The 20,236-nt window shown below is 43.1% G+C and overlaps 1 protein-coding gene across 1 annotated transcript in view; it reads left to right on the forward strand.

Annotated features, from left to right (window-relative positions):
- The window catches only part of UBE2QL1 (ubiquitin conjugating enzyme E2 Q family like 1), a 76,613-nt gene extending 59,079 nt beyond the window's left edge, over positions 1 to 17,534 (forward strand). The window contains exon 2 of the mRNA XM_029590000.1: positions 16,045 to 17,534. Coding sequence (XP_029445860.1) covers positions 16,045 to 16,176 — 132 coding nt within the window. The 3' untranslated portion in view covers positions 16,177 to 17,534. The remainder of the gene's footprint in view (positions 1 to 16,044) is intronic.
- The last annotated feature ends 2,702 nt before the right edge of the window (positions 17,535 to 20,236 follow it).

Below are 20,236 nucleotides of genomic sequence, written 5' to 3' on the forward strand. Positions count from 1 at the left end.
CTCATGCAAATTTGCACATGCTAATTATCTGGCGTGTAGTGCTGGCTGGGTGGGAGGTCTGGATGAACTGGGGAGAGCTCAGGCTGAAGAACCTGGAGGGTCTCGATGAATGGAGAAGGACTGGGTGAGCTGGTGGACTAATTAGTAAAGCTGGTAATTTCACTTACACACGTGCATTTTAAAATATACCGACTTGCATGCGTAAATCCTGATTTATGCACTTAAGTCCCACTTTATTTTCACTTATAAAATATATGTGCATGTATTGGTAAATCAGGTAGAAAAAGTACATGCATTCAATGAATTGAAATGTTTTTAATCCATTGCATATATTCACATGTAAGCAGATGTGTATTTTTTGCGGGGTAAAGGTATGCATATTTTATAATATGTCTGTACATGATATGCATGGGCTATAAAATACTATGGTGAAACTATGTGCAGCCATATACGCACGTATATGCTGCTGCGTGCAGTTGTGTGAATGTTGCCCTCCCTATTTTCAAAGAATCAAAAGTTTTGCTTTCAGATTCTGAATCACCATCATTCAACAGTTCTCATTTTACAATTTAATAAAATTGCCAAGAAAAATTTTGGGAACTCATTTCCCTTTCTAAAAATTAAATATTTTTGGACTTTTCCGTGATTCTGTGCAGTTTAAACAAAACAAATTCTCGATCCTTGAGCTTGTGGACTAAGTTTATAATTTTATCACAACACAAAACACTCACAATTTTGATGTAAATATTACAAGCTCAGACATGCACACGGTTGGATATTGTGATTCTTTTTAAGAGGCCACATATGGCAGATCAAAGATATGCATCAGCACGTAGATACCACGTTGATGTAAAGGTCAGAATCCCCTTTCTTGTGATGCAATAAGCCAAGTGCAAGACTAACTAGAGCTGAGTCACAGTTGTCGGCCCCCAGATGAATCAAGGTGGACTCTGCTTCTACCCAAACAATCTGAGCCAGACCAAACGTGTGTGACGCTGGCTCAACCTACTCGCTACTCTCTTAACCCTGCCTGCAAGGGATTGAAAGGTAACATTTTGTGATATACATTTATATGTGAAAGAAAATACAGAGTTTGTCCCCTTACCTAAGGACTTCTAACCTGCCATTTTATATTTATAGAATGTATATATTAGGGGTTGTACCCTTGCTTACCTCACTCACCAGCTTCCCTAGTAGGGGAATATGTGTGGAATGGTTATGGGGGCGGTGTGTATGTGGAGTTAGGGAGGGATGAGCAGAGATTGTGAATGACTGGGTGCACCCTTCCCCCTTACACAATCTACTTAGACCCCTGTCTCCTCACTCTTATTTGAGGAGGGGAGGAACAGCTGTAGATGGTGTATGTGTGTGTATGGATAGGTGCACTCTCCCCCAGGCAATCTCTCCCCCTCTTTTCACCTGTGAGAGAGAGGGTAGTGATGTAGGAGGGGTGGGGATATGTGTTGGGAGGGTGTATATGGGCTGGGGTACTGTCTCCCCCTCTGCTTTCCCCTGTGTGTGGGGAAGACGTGGAAGGAAGAGTTGGTGTAGGTGGAATGGTGTGTTTATTGGGAGGAGTGTTGAGTGAATGGGTAAGTGGTGGTTTGGAGAGGTATAAGTGAGGTTCTTGGAGGGGGGGGTGTATGTACACTCTTTACCTCTTTCCTCTTCCTCCCCCCCCCCCCTTTACACTCCTCTCATCTACCTCCCCTTCAGTCCTACTACTCTCACTCTCCGCCCTTCCTCCTCACTCTGCACTTTGTAATCTTTTCTTCCCCATTTCCTTACCCAAGTGTGTGAGGGGAGGGCAGGGTCTGGTGTATGGGAGAATATGGAAACAGACAAACATGTCACCACAAAAACACCATACGGCCTATCTAGTCTGCTCATCCATATAACAGATTGAGTTTTAAAATTCCTACTACTCCCTCTCTGTTTCTCCCACGCTTTCTTGAATTCAGATCCCATGTGTGTTTTCCACCATCTCCACAGAGAGGCTATTTCATGCATCCATTACCTTCTCCATAAGGAAATATTTCCTTAGATTACTCCTGAGCCTCCCACCTTTCACCTTCATCCCATGACTCGTCACCTTTCTGTTGAAACAGGCTCGCCTCCTGTGCAGGGAAACTTTGGAGGTATTTAAATGCCTATCATATCTCCCCTATCTCATTTTTCCTCTAGGGTATACATGGTTAGATCTTTAAGTCTATCCCTATATACTTTAGAACAAAGACCACTGACCATTTTACTAGCCTCCCTCTGGACCGACTCCAGTTTATATCCTTGTGAAGGTGCAGTCTCCAGAATTATACACAATATTCCAAATAAGGTCTATCAGGAACCTATACAGGGACAATATCACCTCCCTTTTTCTGATGACCATTCCTCTCCCTATGCTGCCAAGCATCTTTCTGGTTTTGCCTTTGCCTTACTCACCTGTCTGGTGACCTTAAGATAATCAGATACGATCACCTCCGGATCCCACTTTTCTTTTGTTCTTAGAATAATTCCACCTACACTGTACCTGTCCCTTGTGTTTTTGCATTCTAAATGCATAACGCTGCATATTTTAGCAGTAAATCTTAGCTGCCAAACCTTAGACTATTCCTCAAGCTTTGCTAGATCCCTCCTCATGTTTTCCACATCTTCCTGGTTGTCTACCCTGTTGCAGATTTTGGTATCATTGGCCAAAAACCAAACTCGTCCCTACAGACTTTCCACAATGGCACTTGTGAAAATTTTGAAAAGAACCAGTCCAAGGACTAATCCCTTTGCTACACTGCTAATAATGTTCCTCTCCTCAGAGTGAACCCCATTTCCCACTACCTTTGGTCACCTCTCTCTTGTCCAGTTTCTAATCCATGCAGTCACTTTAGGGCCTTTACTAAGCGCACACAATGTGGAATCGTGTCAGAGGCCTTACTAAATTCCAAGTACTCTACAGTTAATTCTCTCCCCTGATGCAACTGTCTGGTCATCCAGTTAAAGAAATTGTCTAGATTTATCTAATAAAGACCCATGGGGGGGGGGGTTATGAGTGTTGTTGTGTATGGGTGGGGGCACTCTCTCCCCCTCTAGGGTCTAAGAAAACTCAAGGAGCGGTGGAAGTTTTGGCAGCTGGGGTTCAATGCCCAGAAGTGTAGAGTCATGCATTTGGGGTGCAGAAATCCACAGGACCTGTATGGGGGGGGGGGGGGGGAGACTGATCACAAACTGGGGGAGACCTTGGAGTGATAGTGTTCAGTGATCTGAAGGCAGCGAAGCAGTGTGGCAAGACAGTAGCTAAGGCCAGAAGGGTCCTAAGCTGCATAGAGCGAGGCATAACCAGCAGGAAAAAGGAGGCAATAATGTTCTTGTTCAGGTCTTTGATGAAACCACCTGGAGAACTTATCTCAAACAGGATAAAGACAGGATGGAAGCGGTCCAGAGGAAAGGTGAACAAAACAGTGTAAGATCTACATGGAAAGCCATATGAGATAATACTGAAGGATCTGAGGAGAGAAGGGACAGGAGGCTGTGATACGGGCTTTTTAAATACCTGAAAGGAATTAATGATGTGCTGGAATCAAACCTTTTTTCAATGGAAAGAAAGCAAGCTAGAAGATAAAATATGAAGCTCCAAGAGAGTAAGCTTGGGAACAACATCAGGAAATATTTATTTACAGAAAGAATTGATGGATGTATGGAATGCCCTCCTGGAAGAGGTGGTGAAAACAATAACTGTAATGGCATTCAAAAAGGGCAGAGGATCCCTAGTGGCTAAAGGATAGAAGTGAAGAAGGGGGGTATTCTGTGTTGACTGGGGTGGCCTGCATGGAGTGGGATTTTCTACTCGTAACAGAAGGTATGGGGGTAAATTGCACAGAGTAGCTGTTACTACCCTTCAAAAAAAAACTTGCTGGGCAGACTGGATGGACCACTTGGATCTTTTTCTGCCAACATTTACTATGTTACTATTTAGGGATGGTAATTTTTAAATTGGTGTGCAGGTGCAGCATCAGCCTACTCCCAAGGATGCGGTCATTTTATAACATGAAGTAGTAAGCAGCACATTCAAAACAAATCAGAGAAAATTCTTTTTAACTCAACACACAATTAAGCTATGGAATTCATTGCTGGAAGCTGTAGTTAAGAGAGCTTTGTTAGGTTTAAAAAAGGTTTGAACAAGTTCCTGGAGGACAAATCCATAAACTATTATTAATCAAGTAGACTTAGGGCCGGATTTTAAATGCCCTGTGCGCGTAAATCCGGCCGGATTTACGTGCGCAAGGCCCTCGCGCGCCGGTGCACCTATTTTGCATAGGCCACCGGCGTGCACACAGCCCCGGGACGCGCGTAAGTCCCGGAGCTTCGTAAAAGGGGCGGGGAGGGGGCGTGTCAGGGGCGGGACCGGGGTCGGGGCGGTTCGGGGCGGGACCGGGGGCGTGGCGCCGGCCCGGGTGCGTGGTCGAGGCTTCCGGGCCAGCCCCCGGGTTGGGTGATGGCTTTCAGCAGGCGTAAATCTGGCAACAAAGGTAGGGGAGGGGTTTAGATAGGGCCTGGGGGGTAGGGCGAAGGAAAGTTCCCTCCGAGGCCGCTCTGATTTCGGAGCGGCCTTGTAGGGAACAGGCAATGCACGCCGGGCTCAGCACGCGCAGGTTGCACAAATGTGCACCCCCTTGCGTGCGCCGACCCCGGATTTTATAAGATACACGTGGCTAACATCAGGACAAGCTAAAGAGATAAAATTCCTGGATGGAATAAATGACAGTTTTATGGAGCAATTGGTTCAGGAACCGACGAGAGAGGGAGCAATTTTAGATCTAATTCTCAGTGGAGAACAGGATTTGGTGAGAGAGGTAACGGTGGGGGGGCCACTTGGCAATAGTGATCATAATATGATCAAATTTGAATTAATGACTGGAAAGGGGACAGTGAGCAGATCCATGACTCTAGTGCTAAACTTTCAGAAGGGAAACTTTGATAAAATGAGAAAAATATTTAGAAAAAAACTGAAAGGAGCAGCTACAAAGGTTAAAAAGTGTGCAAGAGGCGTGGCATTGTTAAAAAATACCATCCTAGAAGCACAGTCCAGATGTATTCCACACATTAAGAATGGTGGAAGGAAGGCAAAACAATTACCGTCATGGTTAAAAGGTGAGGTGAAAGAAGCTATTTTAGTCCAAAGATCTTCATTCAAAAATTGGAAGAAGGATTCAGCAGAAGAAAATAGGGTAAAGCATAAGCCTTTGCAAGTTAAATGTAAGACATTGATAAGACAGGGAGTCAGTTGGACCGTTAGATGATCGAAGGGTTAAAGGGGCACTTAAAGAAGATAAGGCCATCGCGGAAAGATTAAATGATTTCTTTGCTTCGGTGTTTACTGAAGAGGATGTTGGGGAGGTACCCATAATGGAGAAGGTTTTCATGGGTAATGATTCAGATGGACTGAACCAAATCACGGTGAACCTAGAAGATGCGGTAGGCCTGATTGACAAACTGCAGAGTAGTAAATTACCAGAACTTCACACAGTACTCGAGGTGCAATAATAGCACCAGGCTTGATACAGGAGTAATATGATATTTTCCAGTTTATTCTCCATTCCTTTTCAGATCATTCCTAACATTCTATTTGCTTTTTTGACCACCACTGTATAATGAGTGGAGGACTGCAAGATCCTTTTCCTGGATAATGACTCCCAATGCGGAACTCAGCATTGTGTGCCTGTAGTTGGAATTGTTTTTCCCTGTGTGCATCACTTTGCACTTTTCCACATTAAATTTCATCTGCCATTCAGTTGCCCAGTCCCCTAGTCTCACAAGGTCCTTCTGCAGTTCCTCGCAGTCCGCCGCTGTTGTAACAAATTTGAATAATTGTGTCATCTGCAAATTTAATCACTTCACTTGTTCACTTTTCCAGGTCATTTATGAATATTTTAAACAGTGCAGGTTCCAGTACTGATCCCTGTGGTACTATACTAATGACCTTTCTTCATTTGAAAAATTAGCTGGGTCATCATCCTGGGAGCTTAGCAAAAAAAAAAAATTCTTCCTGCTGCACTGGAGGCAGACAACTACAGCCAGCCTTTTCTGCTGTGCCCATCTATACAGGGAAATATTATGTCAGAAAGGGCTTATGTTCTCTGCCTCCATGTGCTGGCGAGCAAGGATAATCCAATCATCTGGACAGGATGATAAGGAAACCTGTATGCAACAGTTAAAGGAATACCTACATATGTTCATATAGTTCCTGTTGGTAAGTGATCATCAATATGCCCTCCCACTAGCAGATAAAAATGTTTGGTATCTAATATTTTCTTTAATGGAAATTCCTCCACTAGCCGTTCAGGCCCAAACAAAAACAATATACAGACAAATAAACCTCCAAATATATGTAAGACATCAAGTTGGAGTTTCACCAAGTTAACACATTCATTCATTCGTACTAACTGATAATGAAAAGTGTTTGTCTAGAATAGATAATTTAAGTTATCCTGACAACCCCAAGTTTTAAATTTTCTCCGCAACCAGCAAAATTTTACTCAAATAACTTTTACCCAGGTAAAATTTAGCTGGATAAAAAGGAGGGCAGCCAGCTTTCTGGGGACATGGTCTAAATGTATCTGCATAGTGCCGATATTTAGTGCTATCCGGATAAATTTGGGTAGATAACTCTGGTCTGGGAAATGACTGTCCTAAGGTTACCCAGGTAATTTTAGGCAGTATATTTACAGCAGACTTACCTACAGGCCGATACAGTAAGGAGCGGTAGGAAGAGGTGCGGTAGGGCTGGGCGCACCTGTGTTTGCCGCACGCACAGTCCTGCTCACCTACCGCTCGATACTGTATTTAAATAGCATGCAAATGCAAGCCGCGTCCAAGAAGCGTCTGTGAAGCGTTAGGCCCACGCAATCCATTTTACTATATAGAGCGCTAAACAGAGCCTATACAGTATCCTGGGTGCGCTGGTACCTGTCATTTCAAATGACGTTTGAAATGACAGGTACCAGGGGGGATTGTGAGTCCTCTCTCCCCCACTCCCGAAGCAAGGCGCAGGGCGAAAATTAAAACAAAAGTGAATAAAGTGTAATAAAAGTAAAATTACTGCATGTGAATTTTCTTTGAACAGTCCTCTCTCTCTCTCCTCCTCCCGAGGCGCGTACTGCGGCTCCCCTCCCTCCCGGGGGCAGCCGGCGGCGAAAGCAGCTTCCAGCAGCCCCCGCCGGCCGTGAATGAATGCACGCCTGTGCGTGCAATTTTGGCGCTCAAGGCGTGACGTCACGACGTTTGATGTCACGGCGTGTGACGTCTGCGTTCGCTAATGCACTGCCTTAAGCGCCCAAATTGCATTCATTCACCTTCACCGGCGGGGGCTGCTGGAAGCCGCTTTGGCTCCCCTGCCCCCGCCGGCGAAGGTGAATGAATGCACGCCTGTGTACGCCTGTGCGTGCAATTTGGGCGCTCAAGGCAGTGCATTAGCGAACGCCGACGTCACACGCCGTGACATCAAACGTCGTGACGTCACGCCTTGAGCACCAAAATTGCACGCACAGGCGTACACAGGTGTGCATTCATTCACCGCCGGCGGGGGCTGCTGGAAGCCGCTTTCGCCACCAGCTCCCTCCGCCTGGATGAATGCACGCCCGCCGACGAAGGTGAGTGGATGAATGCATGCCCGCCGGCTCCCGCCTGGATGAATGCACGCCCGCCGGTGTGTACAGGCGTGCATTTATTCACTCACCTTCGCTGGCGGGCGTGCATTCATCCAGCGTACGGGCGTCCGTTCATCCACCTTCGCCGGCGGGGGCTGCTGGAAGCCGCTTTTGCCGCCGGCTGCCCCCGGGAGGCAGGGGAGCCACAGTGCGTGCCTCGGGAGGAGGGGAGAGAGGACTGTTGAAAGAAAATTCACATGCAGTAAGTTTACTTTTATTACACTTTATTTACTTTTGTTTTAATGACATGTCGAGCCGATTTGCGCCCTGTGCCTTCGGGAGGAGGGGATTTTGACCGCAGCCTGCCTATTGCTGTCACACCACACTAACGCCAGGGTAAGGGTCCCGGGGGGGTGAGGGGGTCGTTTGCCCATGAAATTTCGTCTCTCTGACCCGACGCTCCACGCTAACACAGGGGTAAGGGTAGGCGGTAATTTAGCAGGTTAAACACACGGCAAAACTGCAGGTTAAAAAGGAGATAATCGGGGCGCGCATTACTGTATGGGAGGGAATAGCTAATCGGAGCGTTTACATCTCATATACATGCCGCGGGCGGAAAGGGTTACCCGTTGATTTAAAGAAGCGGTAAGGATGAGTTAAAAGGGATAGTGGATCGCGGGTTGGACTTACGCGGCCAAATTGTGAGTTAGAAGCAGGGTAACCACGGCCGCACTTTACTGTATCGGCCTGCTAGGTAGGTTCCACTGAATATCCTGGCTAAAGGAATTTGGAAACTTCCTGCTCACCAGATAGCAGAGAAAAAAAAACCTAGCTCATACATTCTGCTTAGTTATTCATGTCATTTCCTATATCCTTTCACAAAAATTGACTTTTCCCTATATAATATTATGATGATATATCATCAAATGTTTTAGCTAAGTGCTTCTATAAGTTTTTTGTACAATGAAGACAGCTAACCTACACTTCACCTAATAATAACACTTCTATAAAAAAAAAAAAAAAAAGGGAAATGTGTCCCCTTGTCAAGACCGGTGCAAGAGTATTTTGTACCTCTGACGAACCTTTGGTCATGCACCCTCCTCCCCCAACTTACCTGGTGTTGGCAACTCCAGCATAGCCCTCCCTTCACTGGTGGTATTCGCAAATTGTGAAAAATTGCAGTAGGACCTTGTGAGACTGGAAAACAGCATTCAGATGGCAGATGAAATTTAATGTGGACAAGTGCAAAGTGATGCACGTGGGGAAAAGTAATCTGTGCTATAGTTACACAGGGGTAGATTTTCAGAGGTATGCGAGGGTGTACAAGTGTGCGCGCTACCCAGCGCGCACACTTGTACACCCGATTTTATAATATGCACACGCAAGCATGCGCATGTTATAAAATCTGGGGTCGGCGCGCACAAGGGGGTGCACAATTGTGCACCTTGCATGCGCCAAGCCATGCTGCCTTCCCCTGTTCCCTGCACCCCACCCCACCTTCCCTTCCCTTCCCCTTCCTCCCCTGCCTTTTCCCCCTACCTTTTTCTTTTTTTGGGTCTTGTTGCAACTGCCCCCTCCCCGCCCCTTTTTGCAAGACCTGGGACTTAAACGCATCCCGGAGCTTTACGTGTGTCGCCAGGCCTTTTTAAAATAGGCCCGGCGCCTAACCCTTTTAAAATCTGGCCCATATAGTTGCATTGGAAAAGGTACAGAGAAGAGCAACCAAAATGATAAAGGGGTTGGAATGGCTTCCCTAAGAGGAAAGGTTAAAGACGTTACGGCTGTTCAGCTTGGAGAAAAGATGGCTGAGGGGGGATATGATAGAGGTCTATAAAATCATGAGTGGTATAGAATGAGTAAATCGATTATTTACGCCTTCAAAATATACAAATACTGTGGGGCACTCTATAAATTTGGTAAGCAGCACATTCAAAACAAATTGGAGAACAATCCTTTTCACTCACTAAAATAATTAAGCTCTAGAATTCATTGCCTGAGGATGTGGTTAAGGAAGTTGGCATAACTGGGTTTAAAAAAGTTGACAAGTTCTTGGAGAAGGCCATTAACTGTTATTAACCAAGTAGACTTAAGGATAGATTTTCAAAACTTATGCACGCACGCGTCCATGTGCACTCGCTACCTGGCGCGTACACATGGACATGCAATTTTATAACATGCGCGCGCAAAGGGGGGTATAGGTTAGCAAATACGCACGGCAACGCATCAGGGCCTTCCCCAGTTCCCTCCCAGTCTGCTCCAATTAGGGGGAGGGAACTTCCCAACCCCCTAGCCTAACCTCCCTTCCCCTTCCCCTTTCCTGCCCTCCCCCTATCCCTAACCTAACTAGCCCTAATTTTTCTATTTTACCTTTTGCTCCTATGCTGGGAGCCTCTAGCCACGCCCCCTGGACTGCCCCATTTTCAAGCCCCGGGACTTATACGCGTTCCAGGATTTACGCGTACCGGGGTTTGAAAATCTACCCCTTAGGTAATAGCTACTAATTATCACTGCATGATAGCAACATGGAATATACAATATTTTACTGTTCAGGATCATGCCAGGTACTTGTTACCTAGATTGGCCACTGTTGGAAACAGGATACTGGGCTTGATTGACCCTTGCTCTTACCCAGTATGGCATGTTCTTATGTTTTAAGTTCTTTTGCATATTTGGGCATACACATGCAGAAAAATCTCAATCAGCTTTTCACTTAATGCTTCCATGTATCAGTGTGATGTCTGCATGAACGTCAAAGCAACACCTTAATTTAATTGGACTTGGAATTTAAACATTTGGTCCAAAAACAGTCTTGATCTAATGATCCTTTCTTCAGTCTGCTTGATATTTCTTTATTCTTCGATCTAAGATGAGTCACTCTCAAGAACTGCTATTACGGTAATTAATAAGCAATAGTAGCTTGTGATCTGTCTAATGTTTGGGTACTTGCCAGGTACTTGCGACTTGGATTGGCCACTGTTGGAAACAGGAAACTGGGTTTGATGGACCCTTGGTCTGACCCAGTATGGTATTTCTTATGTTTTTATGTTCTTATGTAAAGGAGAAGGTAAAGGAGAAGTCCATTACCTGCTATTAAGTTCACTTAGAGAATAGCCACTGCCATTAGCAATGGTAACATGGAATAGACTTAGTTTTTGGTTAGTTGCCAGGTTCTTATGGCCTGGATTGGCCACTGTTGGAAACAGGATGCTGGGCTTGATGGACCCTTGGTCTGACCCAGTATGGCATTTTCTTATGTTCTTATGAACTAATTGTAACCCGCTTAGTGGTCCTAACTGAAGAGGAAGGCGGTATATCAAATATAAATAAATAAATCAATGATCTGGAAATAAATGAGCTTACAAAAGATAAAAATGCATGGAGTTGGGTTTATGTTCGTGCAGTTTTTTTTTCCATAGGCTACCCTGGTTTGGAACCTCAAACCTAGTAAACACATTCAGATGTTTATTTATTTATTTATTTAACGTGTTTTGTATACCATTCGGTTTCGCCATCAGAACGGTTTACAGAATCATGCAACAGGTTGTATAAACATCATCACAGCATCTTATCATGTAGTGTTAGTTGATTACATATAATAGTTATTACTTGTAAGGCTCATTACATACAGCAAAGATATTGTTACGTATAGGCTTGGGTTAATAAGTGAGGGAGAGAGGAAAGTGTATAGGTTGGGTGAGATATAGAGTTGGATCTGTAACAGCAGGGGGTTTAACAATTCAAAGTATCTTTCAGATGAAGTAATATATACTATATGATGTATGGGATTGTATTACTTGGACAAGGACCCTTCAAGAGCCTCAGCTTCCCTTTCCTTTGGCTGCTATACATATGCAGTGAGGAGAATATGTCAGCAGCAGATGTACTTCTCGGGGGTTCCATCACTTTCAATTAACTAATCTTTGTGGGGAGGGGGAGTACTGTGGCTAGAGTAAATGTATTCATTTTCATCCGGGATCGGAATGAAAGGATATGTAAATTAGACAAGGGTGCCTACCTTAATATCTAGTTGGTTCATGAGATTTAACCCTTGCACAGCCAGCACAGCAACATTGATTTTGCACTGTTGAAAAGATGGTGCACTTTGACAACCAGCCGAACAAATCAAAAGGACAGTTGGTCTGTCAAGATGTTTTCACCCTGATCATACCTCAAAAGAAGGCAGACACAGATACATGTATTTTATCACTTTTTGTAAAAATGTTGTCAAATCAAAATAAATGATTGCACTAAATGCCCAAAATTGCAGATTTCCAAATTGTTTGAACTTTACCATATATTTTAATGCTTTGGTACAAGCTAGAGCACTCAAATGCCGATTTGCCTATTTCTTCAACTTGCGTCTTTCTGGGGCCATATTCATAGGTTTCACTGTTTTTGTTAATGAAAATATTCTATTTAATAAACTACTGTTTTTTGGGAGAAAAATGAGCACCTTTAGTGGTAGCCATACTCCTTGAGTCTAAAAATCTCCTCCAAATCCCCTCTTCAATTCTTTAAGCCTTCTAAATACATAGATTCATAGTGGAAGAGCTATTGTACATGTGAACATCTGTTAGAAACTCTACACATCTAACCCTAGTTCAAGAAGGAACCACAAGGGCCGGCTTGGTGGTTCAGTGGCCATGCTGTGTACCTTCATCCACAAGTTGGGTCTTCAACTCCCCAGGTCTACTGGTGCTTTGGAAGAAGCATTTACAGCCACGGGGGATGAGTTATGGTCATCACTCAGGGGTGACCAATAGTGGCTGTATTCAGGGCCCGTGATTGTAAGGTTCCAGGAGTCATCATCTTGCATGGCCCCCAGCCCAGAATAGTTACTGCAATGGGAAGAGGTTTCTATAAAAACAGGGGAAAGATCCCTGGGTAGTTGTGCATGAAGGTTCATGGTGCCAGGATCCCAGTTCTGGTTCCAACCGAGCTGGAAATACAAAGGAGCAGGAAGAAACTGCCAGATCAAGGAAAAAAAGAAATAAATACAAATCAACGCAACAAGTGATACGTTAATGAATTTGTTTTAATAACTGGCAACTAAATTTAAAACATTTCCTTTGGTTGGATTAAAGGTATCTAAAATACATTCTTCCTACACATGTGCAACTTTATTCAGAGAATAACCAGAAGATTAAAGAAGAATCTGAGTGGAAAAATTTTGTTTTGCAGACCCTAAGCCAAAATGCTTAGAATTAGTCAAAATGTTTGACAATATACTGCATTCCTTCCCTTGCAGTATGAGTAGGAAAGAGTTTTGTAGTCCTTCAGTTGCACACTGGTGTTGCAATTTTGTCGGCACAACTTTGATTTTGTTTTGTAATTGTTCCTGTGTAGTTTGCATTTTACATTTTAAGGAGTGCTACTCAGCCCATGAATCTGTCCCTTAGTGTACATAACCGCTATTGGTTTCACTGCTGTGCATCGGAAGGACCACAGTGAAACTGATGCCTGCCCTCACCACAGCTGAGCTGTGGATCACTTCCTACATTTACTGAATGAGCGCTTTCCTGTAATCTGTGGGAACTCGTCAGCGCAGGACGGCAATGCAGAAATATATACAAACTGTTCCATTCTCAAACAGGTTACATGGTAAGCACAGAAATGATCTTACCAACCCACCATTCATTTAATCAGAATGAATATATGAAGTAAAGAAGGTAAACATGATTTTAAAAAATATATGACTAGTTCTAACAGAGCACCATGAAGAAGAGGGCGGAATGTCTGGCAGCGCATCCTCCATGAGGGCTCTGGTTACTGTGTATCACTTTGGTGTCTGTTCCTTTTTTTTTTTATTTGCTCAACAGGGAAAGTTTTTTTTTTCTCTCCCTCGCTGCAATAACAAACCAAAAGGAAGAAATCACAACACAGCAGCAGCAGTGACATTCTCCTTCCATGGGGGCACAAGCAGTGGTGATGGCTGGGGGAGGGAGGGAGGGTTAAGAGGGTTTAGAATTTAAAAATCTTACGCAATTTCAAGAGATTTTGACATTTTCCTCCCAGTCATTCAACTTGCATGAGAGATCTCATTACCGTAATATGAGCAACTTGCACCCCAGGCGACGAAGATATGGGATGGGCTGATGCCTTCATCGCAATCTATAAATTATAAAGCACTCATCTGAGAGCAGGGCCTCGTTGCCCAGAATTGCTTTTTTTTTTGGTTTGTTTTGTCACTGGAAACAAATTAATTTTTAACACGATACATATAGAAATGTGAAGAAATAGTCTGTACAATCAGTAAAACTGTGGTCCCTATAAATAAGTAAAAAAGGAGAATGTGCTGATGCAGACATACCAAGTCTCGCTAGCAAGGTATAAGCAGAATCTTAAGTTGAGATTGTGTACAAGCTGGGCAGTTGCCTATTGGAAGTGCTAGGGTACAGTGTATATATGATTAATGATATCCTTTAATTTTTTATTTCAGACCAATAAAACGTTAAACAAATACAGGTTTCTCTCTCACAGAGGTCACGGAGGAGCATATTGTAACACAAAAATAGAGACGGCTACATTGTATCTAAATACACTTTCATCTGTAAAAGTAGGAAATTTAAATAGTTTAAACTATTGTTTAAATAAGGGGAGAACAGGTGAACTAATGAGAAATTTAGATGACAAATCATGAGAAGGGCAAAGTAAGGGGAAGAGAAAGCCCTTTCTTCATGACTCTGATGAGCTTCTCCCTCTTTCGGTCTTCATATGTTATAGTATGCTAAAAAAAAAAAGAACTAGATGTTGTTATAAGATTATCAAGAACTCTGTATATTACCTTTTCCTAGGATTCTATTTGTGCCATTTCTTAATGCCAATCATTCATAGCTCTATGGTTTGCACTTTTTATTCATTTCTTTAGTTGGTCTACCTTTTCTGCATGCTCCTTATGTTCAGGTTTTAGTCTTTGTCTTGTTGATGGCTTTCCATGTTGCTATCGCTAATGGTATCGCTGCCATTTTTAGAAGAAGATGGCACATTAGGAAAAATGGAAATGTCGTTCTCAGCCATGACAAGCATCATCCAGCACTATCGGTGTCCTTGCTGATTCTGAGCTATGAGTTTGATTTACAGGCACAGCTTCATTCTTGTAAACAGCATTGATCCCGGCATAGGACTGCCCTAGTTGACTAAAATAATACTGTTTTCAAGCATGCCTCTTTTATGTTAATGAGGGCACATTCATTCCAGATTCGCTGCTGCTGCTTGTGTTCACACTAGAAAGAGTGGAGAGCAAATTCCATATTAATCCCTGAACTCATCCCATCCATGAAGATAATTTTACTCCTGGATTAGTTACTTTAGGGCAGTTGAGTTCTGACATCAACTCCAGTCAAAACTGCAAACTCTGAATCCTGAATTAGTTCCCCTGTATGACTGGAAGAGGGGTTGAAGTGCAACAGATTAGTACAATACTGAATACTGGAGTAACAGAGCCAGTAGTGTGTGAAAATAATGCTACCCAAGAGGCAGCTGCCACTGCAAAGGAATGGGAATCTTTGGAGCAATCCCATTTAAAAACATGCAGAGAAAAGGTTTGTAGACTGTTTCAGTCACATATATATGCCTTTCCATGATGATAAATGCCATGTTGACATGTTTTGGGGTAGGAATAAAATGTATTTTATTACAAAATAAGACCCTTCTTATTCTTCATGGTTAAGTATATTTCAGAAATATCAGTTTTGGTGGTATTCTTTCTTTTTACCCTTTTTGCTTATTGAGGCTGTGCTCGATAGTGTTTTTCCTGTCTCCCCCCTCCCCCCCCTGAAGATTAACAAGCAGCCAAAGGCAAGGGTAGGGGGAGTGGGCATGTTAAAAACTGCGGCAAACAGGAATTTGCTCTCCTGGTAATTTGGATAAAGTAGACTAAATATTTGATGGCATACCATCAGTTGCCCTCAGTAGCAGAATGTTCTCTACGGTTTTGGGTCAGATATACATTGTGATGGTAAAGGGACGGGAGGGCAAGTTTCAGACTGCCACTGGCTACTTTTTTTCCCCCCAGGACTTTGGCACCAGATTTCAAGCACAATGTACATGCTTCCTTTCCCTTGGAAACTTGCTGCTGCAGGTATGAAGCACCTGTGGCCCTTTGTGCTTGGTTTTTGTGTGGGTAGATTTTCTCTGAAAAATAACACGCGCAGACTTCAAAATACAGTCTACACATGTCATTTCCAAATTCCGCCCAGAGCATCCCCCCCCCCCCCTACGTTCTCCTCTTCTAAGCGTGGCTCGATTCGCACACAGCGTCCAATAAGCGTGCCTACGTTCAGCCATGTCGAGGGCCAAGGCAGTTTACAACCAGCTCGTTTGCACGCAGTCACCTGGAAATTTGCTCTGAAAACTGTCATTTTGTTGTTGTTAGGAGCCGGACTTTCACTGTCTCTTTTCTCTCATCCAGGGCCGCATCTGCAGAAAAGCCGGCAAGTCCAAAAAGTCTTTCAGTCGCAAAGAGGCGGAAGCGACGTTTAAGAGTTTGGTGAAGACCCATGAGAAATATGGCTGGGTCACCCCGCCCGTCTCCGATGGTTGATGCAAGCAAACCGACGTCCGAGCTGAACCCTTGATAAAAATCACAAAAAATGACAACAACAACAAAAAAAGTACTCTTGCCATCTTCTCCTCAGTGCTGTGCATTTACCACCATCCTTTTCTACTTTAGTCAGAAGCCATGAATGTTGGGAAGATTTTAACTTATTTATGAACAGGTGTGTTTACAGAAGTAAAAAAAAAAACCCACACAGGAAGTAGGAGGAGCTGCTTAGGATTCTATTTCAAGACTGATAAATGATTGTCCGTGAGCCACTCGAGACCAGGGGTCAACAAGATTGCTTCATTTTCCCCCCCTCCCTGTCTTCAGCTTCTTTCCATGACAGCAGCACCAAAGGCAGCTGTGGAAACTCCACCTGCTCCTGCTCACTTCATTTAAATGTTAACGAGGCACTTAATGTTTGATGGACAAGCAGTGCATTGCAGGTACATGTTTGCTGTGCTGTTTATCTTGGTTTCATTTTTTTTTTCATTCCCCCCCCCCCTCCCCCCCACTGGCAGGTCAACGCAACTTTGAGGATTTGTCCTTTCTGTGAAGCTGTGGACTGCTGTGACTTATAAAATTTTAGACCTCATCTGTGTTCAATATGCTCTTTGGTGGATGAATGTCAGATTAGCACATTCATTTTTAAAAAGTAAACAGTTATATAGTGCGAGATGACTGTAGAATAATAATAATAATAATATCATCGCCCAGGGATCCAGCGTTGCCATTAATGTCGATTGTGTGATGTGCTGTTCTTTGGGGATGACTCATACCATTAAAGAAAGAAAAAGCGGCGTATCTACCACAGGGATCATTGTGGGGGGTGGGGGTCATGGTATATAATAACCTTTTTCTTGCCTGCATAACGTAATATTCCAGTAGCAGCTGGTATTTTCAAATCATGATTGATAAAACATAAAACCAAAAGATATATATATATATATATATATATCATTTGGCGAATGAAACAGACATGAAAGTCATCTTACTTGTTTCTGAAATGATGTACATGTGACAAGTGAAAAGTTTAAGTCTTCAGAAAAAAAAAAAAAAGAGGTTTGCAAGAAGATTTGCATGACTGAGTTGATATTTGTTATTTTGACTGAGTAGTCGCTGTATGTACATGAAGTCCAGGAAACCCCTTTGCTGTATAAAAATGTCTTGTTATTTAATCTTTAAAGATTTAATTTGTCTCTTCTGTTAAATGACTTAGTACTTTCTAAGGGACTCCACAGTGGATGGAGATAGTGTTTATAATAATATATACAAGAAAAGTTTAAGGAACAAAATGTGGTAGTTGGGAGTCCAAGCTGAACATCTGTTGGGTCCGTTGTGAATAAAATCACCAGTAACTATTTTGTTGTTTCAGTCACTTGCTCCTTTTTTTTCAATGTCCTAAGCTTTATAGTGGCATAAAACACCGCATATTTTATTGATATAGTCTGAATCCCGAGGCTGTATATTTGATTAAATGAAAGGACATGTACTGAATGTAAAATGCAATCCAGTAAAACTTTTAGCAAAATTAAGAGGCCTTCTATTAAGTGAGGGATGACCAACTCCGGTCCTCAAGAAGCACAAACAGGCTAGGTTTTCAGGATAATCACAATATATATGCATGAGATAGATTTGTATACCATGAAGGCAATGCCTGCAATTCTTTCTCATTTGTATTCATTGTAGGTACCCTGAAAACCTGGCCTGTTTGTGATTCTTGAGAACCGGAATTGGCCACCCCTGTATTAAATGCATGATATCAGAGCAAGCCTCTTCATGGCTTCCCAAACTTGTCCTAGTCACCTGCCTGCTAGTTGAATTTTCAGGATCCATATCCAATTAATATTCATGAAATGAATTTGCAACTATTGTAAACCCAGCATATGCAAATTTATTTTATGAATATTCATTGTGGCTAACTGAAAAAATGAACTGGCCATCGGCTTACCAGGTCAGGTGTGTGAAACCCTGAGATTTGCTTTTCTGGAGGTGTCCAAGCAGTCTCCGTTATAGGTTCACTGCATTGAAAATATATGCTTCTCTTTATACGCTCTGTTGACCTTGAACAATCTTTGGCATTTTGATGCCTGTACTCGATAAATTTCAATACCATTACTTTCAGCTGCTCAAAATACAGCAACAAACAAACGAGTCCTGAATTAGTTTTTAGTGGTTTGGTCACATTAAAAAAAAGCCCCAAGTTAAAGGTGAATTTTAATAGCTGGGTGTGTGCCAACATCAGGAGATGTGCGTGCATCTAGCACATGTGCGTGTCCTCCTGATTTTATAAGCCACCCACATGCCCGCACAAGTACTGATGCCTGAATATCTCGCTTCGGGGACAAAATGGGGTGGAAATGTGGGCAGGGCCTGTGTGTTCCGGGGCAGGGCTAAGTGATGTGCATGCTAGTAGCTCCACGCCTAGGCGTGCACTCGGGTTTATTTCAGTGCAAACTGACCTCTGCTATGGAAGAGGTGCAAGTCTTTATAAAACTATTTCCAGGCATGTATGGTCTAGGTTAACTGGGAGGAGTGCAAGCTAAAGAACCAGGGGATTTGGAGGACTTAGCTCTAATCTGGGCAAACTGGTGGATGAACTGTTGAAACTGATCATGAGCTGGACGTGCATCTGTTATAAAATTCCCTCACTTGCGTGTCTCCAAGCCAGCGTATGCAGCTGTGTGTGCACAAGCTTCAAATTAGGAGCACACGTGCACACCAAGGCTATTTATAACATGCACATATGTGCACACAGAATACAAAGGTTCTGTGTATCTGGCTGCGTGCCATTTGAAAGTTACCTTCTTAATGCCTTATGTTTCTCTAGTTCAAATTTATACCCATTTTATTGAAATAGGAAAGAGTTAAAACTCTTTTGGATTTGATCTTGCTGACTACTTTAAATTGGCACTATTTAAGAATTTTGAGGCTGATACTCAATGGCTTCAGCACCATATGTCTGTCAAAGTTCGGACTTAGCTGAGCAAATGGCGGGCTGTGAAAATACCACCGTGCTGCTGGCCCCGAGATAACTGCTTATCTGGCTATATTAGCTAGACAGACGCCAGTTTTCAGAATTTTCTGGCTAACATAGCTGGATAACTTTAGGACAGCTGAAGAACAATTCTTTTACTTTCTTGCTTATTTTCTTAAAATTCAAAACAGTAGGGTTTGTTTTTCTTTTTTTTTTTTTTTGCAGGGGGGGGGTGTTCAAGCAAAAAGGACAGTTAAAATGTTTTGCTTACAGTGGGCTTTTTATTTTAAACATTTAATGGAAACTCCAGCAACCCAAGCCTGGGAAAGCCTGAAGTCATTAGACCTCAGATGCTAAGTAGGGTCAGGCCTGGTTTAGAACCTGGTTGGAGGAGCACTACAGGATGCAGTATTCTGCCAAGAAAGGATCACAAGCACTATAGCAGGGCCTTGGTTGTCTAACACAGTGGTCCCCAACCCTGTCCTGGGAGCCCACCAGCCAGTCGGGTTTTCAGGATATCCACAATGAATATGCAAGAGAGAAAATTGGCAAGCACTGCCTCCATAACATGCAAATTTTCTCTCATGCATATTCATTGTGGATATCCTGAAAACCCAACTGGCTGGTGGGCCCCCAGGACAGGGTTGGGGACCACTGGCCTAACATTCAAAACCCAGAAAAGGTAGAAAAAAGATAAGGAAAACAAACAATAGGAGCACCCATCTTTACAATTTCAGATAGTTTATTGTCTAGCTGGAAATACCCATGTTGTGCTTACATCAGCAAACCCATAAAGACTGTGGTAAAATTGTTTTAAGTTCCAATGTGCACACTAAACGATTCTCATGCACAAAAGCAGGAAGTTCTACTCACAATGTCATTTGCCATTTGTATGCTATTGTGCGCATGTGCACTGCAGCTTTTCTCTCAGCTTCTCTCTTTCCTTCTAAAAACATATTAAAAGAAGACCAGTACCTGCTGTCATAGGTGCCATGTTTGTGGGTGCAAAGGTTGCTTGAGAACCCCCACTATTGCGCAAACTCCTTCACTGTGTTTAAGGTGGGGCTATTTGTGTTGAGTTCAGCA

The sequence above is a fragment of the Rhinatrema bivittatum genome, chromosome 2, assembly GCF_901001135.1.
Source record: "Rhinatrema bivittatum chromosome 2, aRhiBiv1.1, whole genome shotgun sequence".
NCBI classification, from domain to species: domain Eukaryota; kingdom Metazoa; phylum Chordata; class Amphibia; order Gymnophiona; family Rhinatrematidae; genus Rhinatrema; species Rhinatrema bivittatum.